The sequence below is a fragment of the Camelina sativa genome, chromosome 3 (genome assembly GCF_000633955.1).
Source record: "Camelina sativa cultivar DH55 chromosome 3, Cs, whole genome shotgun sequence".
NCBI lineage: Eukaryota > Viridiplantae > Streptophyta > Magnoliopsida > Brassicales > Brassicaceae > Camelina > Camelina sativa.
In genome coordinates, this window is record NC_025687.1 from 27,939,929 (window position 1) to 27,949,965 (window position 10,037).

At 38.7% G+C, this 10,037-nt stretch overlaps 3 protein-coding genes and 1 pseudogene across 5 annotated transcripts in view; 2 read left to right on the forward strand and 2 right to left on the reverse strand.

The window, feature by feature from the left end:
* The window catches only part of LOC109124424 (chaperonin 60 subunit beta 1, chloroplastic-like), a 4,070-nt gene extending 1,792 nt beyond the window's left edge, over nucleotides 1-2,278 (reverse strand). The window contains exons 1-8 of the mRNA XM_010502857.1: nucleotides 2,165-2,278; nucleotides 1,570-1,792; nucleotides 1,339-1,464; nucleotides 1,121-1,258; nucleotides 940-1,035; nucleotides 613-855; nucleotides 294-528; nucleotides 28-197 (exon numbers count right to left, since the gene is read on the reverse strand). Of these exons, the coding sequence (XP_010501159.1) occupies nucleotides 28-197; nucleotides 294-528; nucleotides 613-855; nucleotides 940-1,035; nucleotides 1,121-1,258; nucleotides 1,339-1,464; nucleotides 1,570-1,785 (1,224 nt within the window). The 5' untranslated portion in view covers nucleotides 1,786-1,792; nucleotides 2,165-2,278. The remainder of the gene's footprint in view (nucleotides 1-27; nucleotides 198-293; nucleotides 529-612; nucleotides 856-939; nucleotides 1,036-1,120; nucleotides 1,259-1,338; nucleotides 1,465-1,569; nucleotides 1,793-2,164) is intronic.
* On the forward strand, nucleotides 2,226-4,644 carry LOC104779374 (annotated as a pseudogene).
* On the forward strand, nucleotides 4,721-6,995 carry LOC104778418 (2-oxoisovalerate dehydrogenase subunit beta 1, mitochondrial). Its single transcript, XM_010502862.2, has 12 exons — nucleotides 4,721-4,991; nucleotides 5,105-5,216; nucleotides 5,316-5,351; nucleotides 5,434-5,493; nucleotides 5,564-5,621; nucleotides 5,707-5,894; nucleotides 5,976-6,044; nucleotides 6,135-6,221; nucleotides 6,294-6,389; nucleotides 6,475-6,552; nucleotides 6,635-6,721; nucleotides 6,796-6,995. The coding sequence occupies exons 1-12, from the start codon at nucleotides 4,837-4,839 to the stop codon at nucleotides 6,829-6,831; spliced, it is 1,062 nt and encodes a 353-aa protein (XP_010501164.1). The 5' UTR covers nucleotides 4,721-4,836; the 3' UTR covers nucleotides 6,832-6,995.
* LOC104778417 (TATA-box-binding protein 2-like) lies at nucleotides 6,939-9,499 on the reverse strand. 3 transcript variants are annotated; one of them, XM_010502859.2, is made up of 10 exons: nucleotides 9,312-9,499; nucleotides 8,666-8,745; nucleotides 8,491-8,578; nucleotides 8,216-8,287; nucleotides 8,062-8,112; nucleotides 7,894-7,938; nucleotides 7,657-7,749; nucleotides 7,465-7,566; nucleotides 7,294-7,374; nucleotides 6,939-7,144 (listed from the first exon to the last, which is right to left on the reverse strand). In XM_010502859.2, the coding sequence occupies exons 1-9, from the start codon at nucleotides 9,312-9,314 to the stop codon at nucleotides 7,300-7,302; spliced, it is 609 nt and encodes a 202-aa protein (XP_010501161.1). In that variant the 5' UTR covers nucleotides 9,315-9,499; the 3' UTR covers nucleotides 6,939-7,144; nucleotides 7,294-7,299. The 3 variants fall into 3 exon arrangements, with proteins under 3 accessions (XP_010501161.1, XP_010501160.1, XP_010501162.1); XM_010502858.2 differs by having other exon boundaries at nucleotides 6,939-7,200; nucleotides 9,312-9,497; XM_010502860.2 differs by lacking the exon at nucleotides 9,312-9,499 and adding an exon at nucleotides 9,025-9,301 and having other exon boundaries at nucleotides 6,939-7,200.

The window sequence follows — 10,037 nt, forward strand, 5'->3', positions numbered from 1 at the left end:
CATATTAGCTCTACTCTTTTACTATACCTCAATAAGATTTTTAATCTGTGTAACACGCTTTAGCACTGCATCCTGTGTGCTTCCATCACCCACTATGGTAGAAGTCTCCTTTGTGAGGACGACCTTTGAGGCATTACCAAGAACTTCTTTTCCAGCTTTGTCAAGTGAAAGACCAACTTCCTCTCGGATCACAGTTGCTGCAAGCAAGCAAAGATAGAAAATTAGGACAAGATAAAAACTACAACGATTTGCCAAAACATAGGGCTCATCAATGCAATGCACACAGAACTTACCTCCAGTTAGAATGGCAATATCGTCAAGGTATTGGCTCTTGCGCTCTCCAAATCCTGGAGCTCTGAGAGCTGCAATCTTCAATGTACCTCTAAGCTTGTTCACAACAAGAGTCGCTAGTGCTTCTTGTTCAATGTCTTCTGCAATTATCAATATTGGGTATCCACCTCTAATTGCATCCTCCAAAACACCAACAAGATCTCTTGCATTGGTAATTTTTTTGTCAACGAGAAGTAACTGCAATCATACAATACATTAGATCCTTGTTATTACTCTATCTTTAGTGGCTAAATTGTCTACTCAGATTCAAGAAACGTCTACCTTGCAATTGTCGAACTCGACGGACATTTTCTCGCTGTCTGTCACAAAATAAGGGGAGATGTAACCACGATCAAATTGCATTCCTTCTACGACGTAGAGGTTGTTCTCGGCACTTTTACCCTCCTCAAGGGTCACCACACCTTTCCTGCCCACTTTGCTCATTGCTTCAGCAATCATATTTCCAATTTCTTCGTTGTTACCTGCACTAACAGCTGCAACATCTGCAAGTTCACTGTCTTCAACCTACATTGACATGACTTACTTTCAGAACCTTTTGATAAAGACTCTTCACATAATCAGAAAAAGAGAGTTCTATAAAACTGTAACCTCCTTAGACATTTTCTGAAGCTCGGCAACCAAAGCCTTTGCTGTCTTCTCAATACCTCTGGTGATCAAAACAGGGTTTGCACCCGCAGCTACCACCTGAATGAAATAATCTTAAAATTAGTAAAACAAATTTTTTGAAGTTTCACAAAAAGAAAGCTGAAAGAAAAAAAGTTACACAGACCTTGACACCCTCAGCAATAAAACCTTGTGCAAGAACAACAGATGTTGTTGTACCGTCACCAGCCAAGTCATTGGTTTTGGCAGCCGCTTGCCTCACAAGCTTAGCACCAATGTTCTCGACTGGGTCTTCCAGCTCAACCTATAGGAGAAAGATTGCAATTATAAGACACATCTGATTGACAATAAAACATCATTATGAGAAGGGTAACAATTCAATACCTCTCTTGCAACAGTCACACCATCATTAACAATTCTTGGTGATCCATACTTGCTCTCAAGAACAACATTTCGTCCTTTGGGTCCAAGTGTAACACCAACAAGGTCTGCAAGCTTGTTGACACCAGCCTAACACAACACAAAAGTAGAAACCAGAGAAAATGCAAACCTTTAGTGCCAGCAGTAAAGTCTAGGAATATAGTTTTCCATTAAGAGAGAAAGAAAGGTACTCACTTGAAGTCTCCTTATGGTAGTCCCATCTTTGTTGAAATGCAATTCCTTGGCTGCACATACAATAGCAGAACTGGATCTCCTGGGTCTAGGACACACACTTTGCCTCCTTCCAAATGAGCTTGAAGACAACTTGTTGGTAAGTTTCTTATCAGATTTGTGACCATTTGGAGCAACCATTGAACCAATGGAAGACGTGGCAGTGAATGTTGATGCCATATTTTCACTTCAAAACACAGACAAAATTCAACAGTTAGATAACAATTTTCAAAGATATATAATAAAGAATAGAAAAAAAAGACTCTTCTTTTCATCTATATATGGTCCACAAAATCACCATAACCAAAAGAAAGAACAACCCAGTAAAAGAAAACAGATAAAAAGGCGACACCTTTCAAAGCAGAGCTCAGTAAGAACACAATTGAAAATCTAAAGAAACATTCACACATACATATTTAGAAAATACCCAAAAGAAAAACATCGGAGAAGTGAATTATTACTTTCCAGAAAGAGTTTTAACAAGCTAAACAAGACTATGCCACTGAAAATGCAGAGGATGAACTGTGCCATTAAAAGAGATAAGGATTAAGGGACTAACAGAGGTAGCAGAGAGGAGGTGTTTTATTCACCGGAAGAGTTTTGTTTCCGGATAAGAAAAAATGGAGCTGAAAGCAGAAGGAAGGAAGTAGGTTTATCTCCTTACTCTCTCGCTTGGAAGGCTGCTTTTAACGTTACCTCTTTGAAGCTCTTTGAGTTAATCTCGACCGTTGGATTCAACTCTCCCGATCCTGATCCGATTTCAATTGGGCCTATTTGGGCCTTACTAGTCCCTTGCTCCATTTTTTTAAAACAGATAGAACAACAACAATGGAATCAGTGACAACAAAATACAAATATAGACCTATAAACTTATAAAATCAGGTTAAAAAAGCTTATAAACTTTCAGATATTGCAGTTTGACTTGCAGAGTTAATTGAGTTATTTTGATAGGTTTAAGCTGGCCTCTCGGCTCTGGAAGAAGCATTGAAGTCAGGATATGAAGATTTTAAACAAATATTGATTGGAAAATCAGTTCTTTTTTAGTCTTGTTGCAGCTGCTGATCTATTGCAGAATCTGTCTTTAGATTCAAAGGCAAGGGCTTTGGAGACCCCTGAGCCAACTAAGAAGGTAAAGAAACATTTTTGATCTCTTTGCAGATTTTGTTACGCCAAGCAGAAGTTCTCATGGCATCATTATCTGTGCAGGCCGTTGTTTACCAGTATGGAGCTATGGATTCAAAGGGTCAAGTTCCTTCTTTTGATCGATCTTTGTCACCAATGCTACCCAGCGATGCCCTGAATTCTTCAGTTTTCTATCTTCCTAATGTGTGTCAGCGGCCGTACTATTGTGTTCATTAGCTCCATTTCCATGTTCTTTAGCTTTCTACTAACTAGGATTATTGTAGTATATATATAACACAACCATTTCCATTTCCAGGTTATACCAATACCAACAGTGTTGACATGCAATCACTAAGTGCGTTATCGTTTCTTATTAGCAACTTGTAACCAGACTATTTAGCCCTTTTTGCTCCTTTATCTTTTCCCCTGCTTAATCATGTGGTAATTACTCCAGGGAGGTCATGGAGAGAACGCGTCTCTTGTTTATCCACATGGATATGGGTATGCAGCCTATCCTGACTCACCAGCAACAATCCCTGCTCTACAACTTGGTGGTGATGGACACTTGTATGGTGCTCAGCAGTACCAGTATCCTTTTCTTCTGACAACCAGCAGTGGGCCTTTCGCTTTATCTGTTCCTGCCCCTACCCAGAGCAAGCTTTCTGCAAACAAACCTGCCAACCAGAATACACTCTCTGCAGAAAACAATAATGCTGCATCTGCTGGTGCTTCAAAGGGCGGTATACCTAAAAGAATTAATGGAGTAGCTCCTGTTAAACCATTGAATCAGAGCACTCTAAACAACTCGAGTCGCTTGTTTGGAAACAGTGCTCTTGGATTTGGAGGTGGTCCTGCAGCTGGCAGTGGAGTTGCATCTTCTTATTCTAAGACTAATAGCAATGTACCTGCGTCTCGTTACAGTTCGCATTACACGGTATGATATGGAAGTCAGTTTTATATGCTAAAACTTGTTCTGATTAAATTACGGTGTAAAAACCGAAGTAGAAGCTTTTAAATCTTTAAATCTAATAGCCCCAAATATATATTCTTTGCAGAGTATATACCAGCCCTCATCCATGACAGGTTATGCAGTTCAGGGCTACTACAACAGAGTGTACCCGGACAAGTTATGTGGTCAGTATGGTGGCACAGCGAGATCTACAAACGAAAGAGTATGGGCGACTACAGACAACAAATATAGAAGCCGTGGAAGGGATAACAATTACTTCTATGGAAATGACAACATTGATGGCTTGAATGAACTAATCAGGGGACCTAGAGCCACTGGCACGAAGAACTAGAAGATCACCATAGAAGCTAGCTTAGATGAGTTGAAAGAGCAGACATGTGATGAATCAAATATAACAAAGGGGACTGAGGAGACTCTATCATGTGTTGTTCCAGATAGAGAAGAGTGCAACGGAGAAGTTTTCCCAGTTGAGTATAAAGATGCGATGTTCTTTATCATCAAGTCTTACAGTGAGGATGATGTGCATAAGAGCATCAAGTATAATGTTTGTGCTAGCACCCCAAATGGAAACAAGAAGCTTGGTGCTGCATATCAGGAGGCTCAGCAAAAATCTGGCAGCTGTCCTGTGTTATCTTGAAACACGAAGGGAGAAAATGTTCAAGAGACATTAGGAGTAATTTAAAAAACCTCGTTGAATTCGCCATTTTCTTCAACATTTTGCTATCTTCTTTCCCCTCTTTATCCTCTGTTTCCAAGTTCCTTAAAACAAAAAAAAATGATCAAAAAGTTGATTGAATCAAATTGAGATGATCAAAGGGACAAAAATCTTTGTTAATTATTGTTTATAAACCTTATTATAATTATGCTGCTCACAACCTTTGCATTAAATAAAGTTGCAACTTGCAAGATAAAAAGATATAGATAGGTAAACCGTAAACGTGTCGGATCCGACGTGGCAGGAGTATCATCTTTTGTCATAAATCCCAAAGTTGCAAACTTGTGCCACCTAGACATCTTACCAACTGGGCAGGTAAGGTGAGTGTATTGCCCAAAATAGAGAGTTACCTCCTCTCCTCTTGTCGCAATCTTCTATTTTCTAGAGAGAGAGAGAGAGAGTGATTGTTCGTGGGTTTGCGTAAATGGCCGCTCTTTTAGGAAGATCTTGTCGGAAATTGGGTTTTCTGAGCTCAGGTCACGGAGCTAGGAGGAGTGTATCGACAGAAACTGGGAAATCGTTGAATCTATACTCTGCTATTAACCAAGCGCTTCACATCGCTTTGGACTCCGATCCTCGGTGAGCTCGCTCGCCAGTAGAAAAGTTTGTTTATTTTACTTGAAATAATCATTTGATCTCTCTAGGTAGGTTCCTAGGTTTTAAGAGTCTGACTTATTAAGTTGTTGTGGAAGCTCTTATGTGTTTGGGGAAGATGTTGGCTTTGGTGGAGTCTTCCGCTGCACAACAGGTTTAGCTGAACGATTCGGTAAAAACCGCGTCTTCAATACTCCTCTTTGCGAGCAGGTATCAAATCCTTGACCACATGCTTCTGTTTTCACTTCTTTAAAGGTGGTTAGTGTTGTTATTGCTGTGTTTCTTGATGTAAGCTGTGAATGGATTCAGGGGATTGTTGGATTTGGCATTGGTCTTGCAGCAATGGTGAGTTCTTGTTTGCGTTTGATTTGGCTTCTGTTTATGTTTTGAACGGATTGTAACATGTAATGTTGTTCGATTTTGACAGGGAAATCGAGCTATTGTTGAAATTCAGTTTGCAGATTATATATATCCTGCGTTTGATCAGGTAAATGTTCTCTCTTTACACAAGCATTTGATTTTCGCCACCGGATTCTGAACGATTTTGTGATTCGTAGATTGTTAATGAAGCGGCAAAGTTCAGATACCGAAGTGGTAACCAATTCAACTGTGGAGGTAAATCTTTTATCTTTACATTTTCTTCTTGACGTCACATCAGTAATCTCTTTGACTCATTAGGGATTTATATGGATCTTGGTAGGACTTACAATAAGAGCACCGTATGGAGCAGTTGGTCATGGTGGACATTACCATTCACAATCCCCTGAAGCTTTCTTTTGCCATGTCCCTGGTATTAAGGTTGTCATCCCTCGGAGTCCACGGGAAGCAAAGGGACTGTTGTTGTCATGCATCCGTGATCCAAACCCCGTTGTCTTCTTTGAACCAAAGGTACTTCCTTTTTCTCTTACACCAACCAAATCAGCTTTTTAGCACCTCTTTGAAGTCTTGAAACATTGATATTTCCTACAGTGGCTGTATCGTCAAGCAGTAGAAGAAGTCCCTGAGCATGACTATATGATACCTTTATCAGAAGCTGAGGTAGAATAAGTTCATTCTCACCGTCTCTTTTTAGAAGATGATGATCTCATTCTCGAGAGTCGAGACTAACGAAGAAGATTTTATGGTCAGGTTATAAGAGAAGGGAATGACATAACACTTGTTGGATGGGGAGCTCAGCTTACCATTATGGAACAAGCTTGTCTAGAGGCGGAAAAGGTTTTGTAGCTTATTTTTCAACTCAATGGTGATTGGTTCGCAGTTATTGATGCCGGTCATGAGTTTATGCAGGAAGGAATATCATGTGAACTGATAGATCTCAAGACTCTACTGCCTTGGGACAAAGAAACTGTTGAGGCCTCGGTTAAAAAGACTGGCAGACTTCTTGTAAGCTCTCTTACTTAAATGATAATGGCGGGTTTTGTTTTGTCTGGTCGATCTTATAAACTGTTTTGTTTCTGCTGGGTTGCAGATAAGCCATGAGGCTCCAATCACAGGAGGTTTTGGAGCAGAGATCTCTGCAACAATCCTTGAACGTTGTTTCTTGAAGGTAAGTAAATATTAATCTTAATTAATTCACCTACATAATTACTCTTCATTGGTTTTTTCTTAACTGTCATTTCGTCTTGCAGTTAGAAGCTCCAGTAACCAGAGTTTGTGGTCTGGATACTCCGTTTCCACTTGTGTTTGAGCCATTCTACATGCCCACCAAGAACAAGGCAAGTTCCTTTTCTCTTATCACTTTGCTCCGACCCAAAGAGCAGTTTCTAACATATGCTCTTGTTTGACGCAGATACTGGACGCAATTAAAACAACTGTAAATTACTAGCCGTTCTATCTGTTTCTTTAGAGAACTAAGAACTGTGAGTTTATGGACTCTACCCCGCGGTGCCGGAGGAAATATAATGGCATGTCTTTGTTATCGATTCGTCAATGTATTCTACAACTGTAAACCCTTTCTACTTTAAATATTAAACAAGTCCGTTATTTCCAGTTCTACAACTCTTTAATGTTGGGCGACACTTTAAGAACAAAAAAGAAAGAGATTTCTTGGCATCTCCATTCTGTATTTACAATTTCTGGTTGAATCAAACCATGTTCTTGTCCAAAGAAAATGACCTCACCAAATCGCTTGCCACCACCTGAGACCCCTAGTTCAATCCAAATGTGAGCATGGTTTTTTTTGCTTTTCTAGGCTCTGCTTGAATCGAAAGACCGTAATTAAACCATTGACTGATTAAGTGGTATTAAACTGTATGCAAATGGAGATAGATAAAGTTGGGACACTTACATACTATTATTGTTGGACTTTCCGGAACTCTGTCAGAACTGGGTAGATATTCTCAAATGCAGTGTAAGTCTCTTCTCTCATCTGAAAGTGTAACTCCGGATTTCATCACAAGACATAAACATTTTCATGGAAAATTTTGTAATCATTTGAGAGAGAAAGCATAATTATTACCTTGGCTCCAGTTATAACAATCTTTCCTGACACAAAAATAAGCAAAACAATCTTTGGTTTTTTCATCCTATATATCAATCCTGGAAAAATCTCAGGCTCATACTGGCATCAATGATAAGAGAGGTACGAATCATCAGACCGATTAACTCCATCTTACAAGTATATATGATCACAATGCTTGAGATCACTTACACTTGAGAAAGCATTATGAGAGAATGAAAGACCTTCAAGCCTAATCGGGAATTTGACATCACATGAACCTACAATGTTCTGTATCTTGAAATCCTGCTAAATGAAATCAGCTAATTTATTACCAGACTGTATACATAGTTTGTCCTTCCAATAAGAAAGCAAACGAAATGCTGACTGAGATAGAAAAGTAAAATACAGTATATGTTGGATAAGGGCCAGTAATAAACATATGAGTACCTTGAACTTTGCAGGAAAGCCAAGCTTCTGAACAATCCGAGCATACTGAACAACAAAAAAGGAATTTTTTAGTATAACAGAGAAGAAATACCTACTAGAATAGTATCAAGTTTCTAACTAACAGTGCTGCTAGAAGAACATCAGACCGCATTGAGAGAAGTTAGTTACCTTTCTTGCAGCCAGCTTTGAAAGATGTTCACTTTTAGCTCCGGTACACACCTAAAATTGGAAAACATAGATGCCCGTTAGAAAAAAAGGACATAGTAGATCAAGGCATACGAGAAAAAGGTGACGAAACAAGCTGTAAGTCTATAAAGCATACCATTTTCCCAGATGCAAAGATCAACGTTGTAGTCTTTGGCTCTCTAATCCTCATAATTACAGCAGCAAAACGCTGGAACATGAAACACTTAGAGATTCAACCAAATCTGAGGATATAAAACCACACTAGTATAACTTGACTGAGCCAAATCAGATTTCACAATCAATAGATAAACTATTGGATAAGTGTAAATGTTATTGCATATCATTTACAAACGCAGACCTTAGATCCAGATTTACTAAAATAAAAGTAACACAAAAGAAAAAGAAGCAAACCTTGGGATTGTATTCAGCATTCCTCGCCTGCAAGGCAATGGCTTTAAGATCAAGCTTGCAGTCTAAGTTCACTGTTGAGACAATATTTCTGAAACAAACAAAAGATGTAATCTTGTCATTCACACAGAACCTAAAACGGGGAAATATAGACAAGAGACACAAAAAGAGAACTCACTGAAGAGTTGGAACAATCCCAGAAGGATGCTTAGTAAGGTCAACTGGTTGGCTCCCTTCCATTCCTTGATCAGCCATTCTCTATCATAAGATAAAAGCACACATCAGCTAAATCACATCTTAAACAAGAACCCAACAAGCATCCACGATAAAGATTATGTTTTTTTAAGTTTTAAGCACAAATCAGGGTTTTGATTATAGAACCCTAGAAACGTTGTTACACAATCAAACAAGGAAAAAGCTACGAAACACAACTTGAGAACATGAGATCTCAAATTCGAAACAAAGCGAACTCAAAATTCAAATCAAATCCGAGGAACCGAACCAATTAGGAACAAAGGGTAAGAAGCAAAATCAAACCTTTCGCTAGTTAAAGAATCCGGAATTTCAAAAAAAAAAAAATCTAGGGTTTCGTAACCCTAATAAAGATTGGATGAAATTCCCCAAAAAAATGGCGAAAGGGCTTTTTATACAAAGATGAAATAAAAATTTAGAGAGGGAAAGAGATTTGTAAATTTGGAGTTTATATATGAAGGAGAGAGAGCTTTTGATTTTCAATATCGCTCTCTGGGGGAAGGGATGAGATTTGTGATCTGAGGGATGAGAGAGGCTCACAATATCGAGGACCTTATGGTCAACATTATTACCATTATATACTCCGATTTCTTGTTTGAATCTTCTCCTAGCTCTTAATCTTCAAGGTACGTACTTCTCTCTCAATCTTCTCCAAGCTCTTCTCTCTTAAGCCTCTCCAAGTTCTTTGATGTTTTGTTTGTAATTACTTGGGTCTTTAAAATTGCAAGAATAGTGTAAATAAGGCATCGTTTATGAGATAAGTTGTTGTCCGTTTATGATTCATACTTCATAGTATTCTTACTTTGATCTTCTTAATCGAGAAAACAGTAGTCTAATTGTATTCTTAATCGAACCGATTTCGACTGTGGTTGTTTGTCTTAGGCTTTAAAGTTCATTGATCACTAGGCCATGGCAATATAGTAACTCAATATTTTAAGACTGGTTGATATTGTCTTATTGCCGTATCTTTTAAATCCTTATTGTGACACATTACCTTTGGATGCCTTATTATAAATCGGGTCTCAGTGTTTTGATTGTTGTATTATGAGCATTTGCATTTCACTATCATCTTGTTTAAAATCGGTTCATTTATGTAGTTCTTTCTTGTGGATGTTTGTCTAATTGTGTTTTATTTGATTAGGTCTGCTATGTTTCATGATTCTGGTGAACACAACAACGAACCGTTTCTGCCTGGTGAGGTTGATGGAGAAGATGCTCCGTCAGGTGCTTCCGTTCGAGGGAAAAGAAGAAGAACACAGCGAGACACTTCTCCTCTTCCGTCCCAACCGAGGAAAAAG

What these genes read in the sequence shown, in the direction of transcription:
- LOC104778418 (XM_010502862.2), top strand. Translation starts at nt 4,837, where the DNA reads ATGGCCGCTCTTTTAGGAAGATCTTGTCGGAAATTGGGTTTTCTGAGC. An exon ending in ATACTCCTCTTTGCGAGCAG is followed by an intron (nt 5,217 to 5,315) that starts GTATCAAATCCT and finishes GAATGGATTCAG; the next exon opens with GGGATTGTTGGATTTGGCAT. An exon ending in TTGAACGTTGTTTCTTGAAG is followed by an intron (nt 6,553 to 6,634) that starts GTAAGTAAATAT and finishes TTCGTCTTGCAG; the next exon opens with TTAGAAGCTCCAGTAACCAG.
- LOC104778417 (XM_010502859.2), bottom strand. An exon ending in GGGATTGTTCCAACTCTTCA is followed by an intron (nt 8,579 to 8,665) that starts GTGAGTTCTCTT and finishes TGTTTGTTTCAG; the next exon opens with AAATATTGTCTCAACAGTGA. An exon ending in CTCATAATGCTTTCTCAAGT is followed by an intron (nt 7,567 to 7,656) that starts GTAAGTGATCTC and finishes CATTGATGCCAG; the next exon opens with TATGAGCCTGAGATTTTTCC.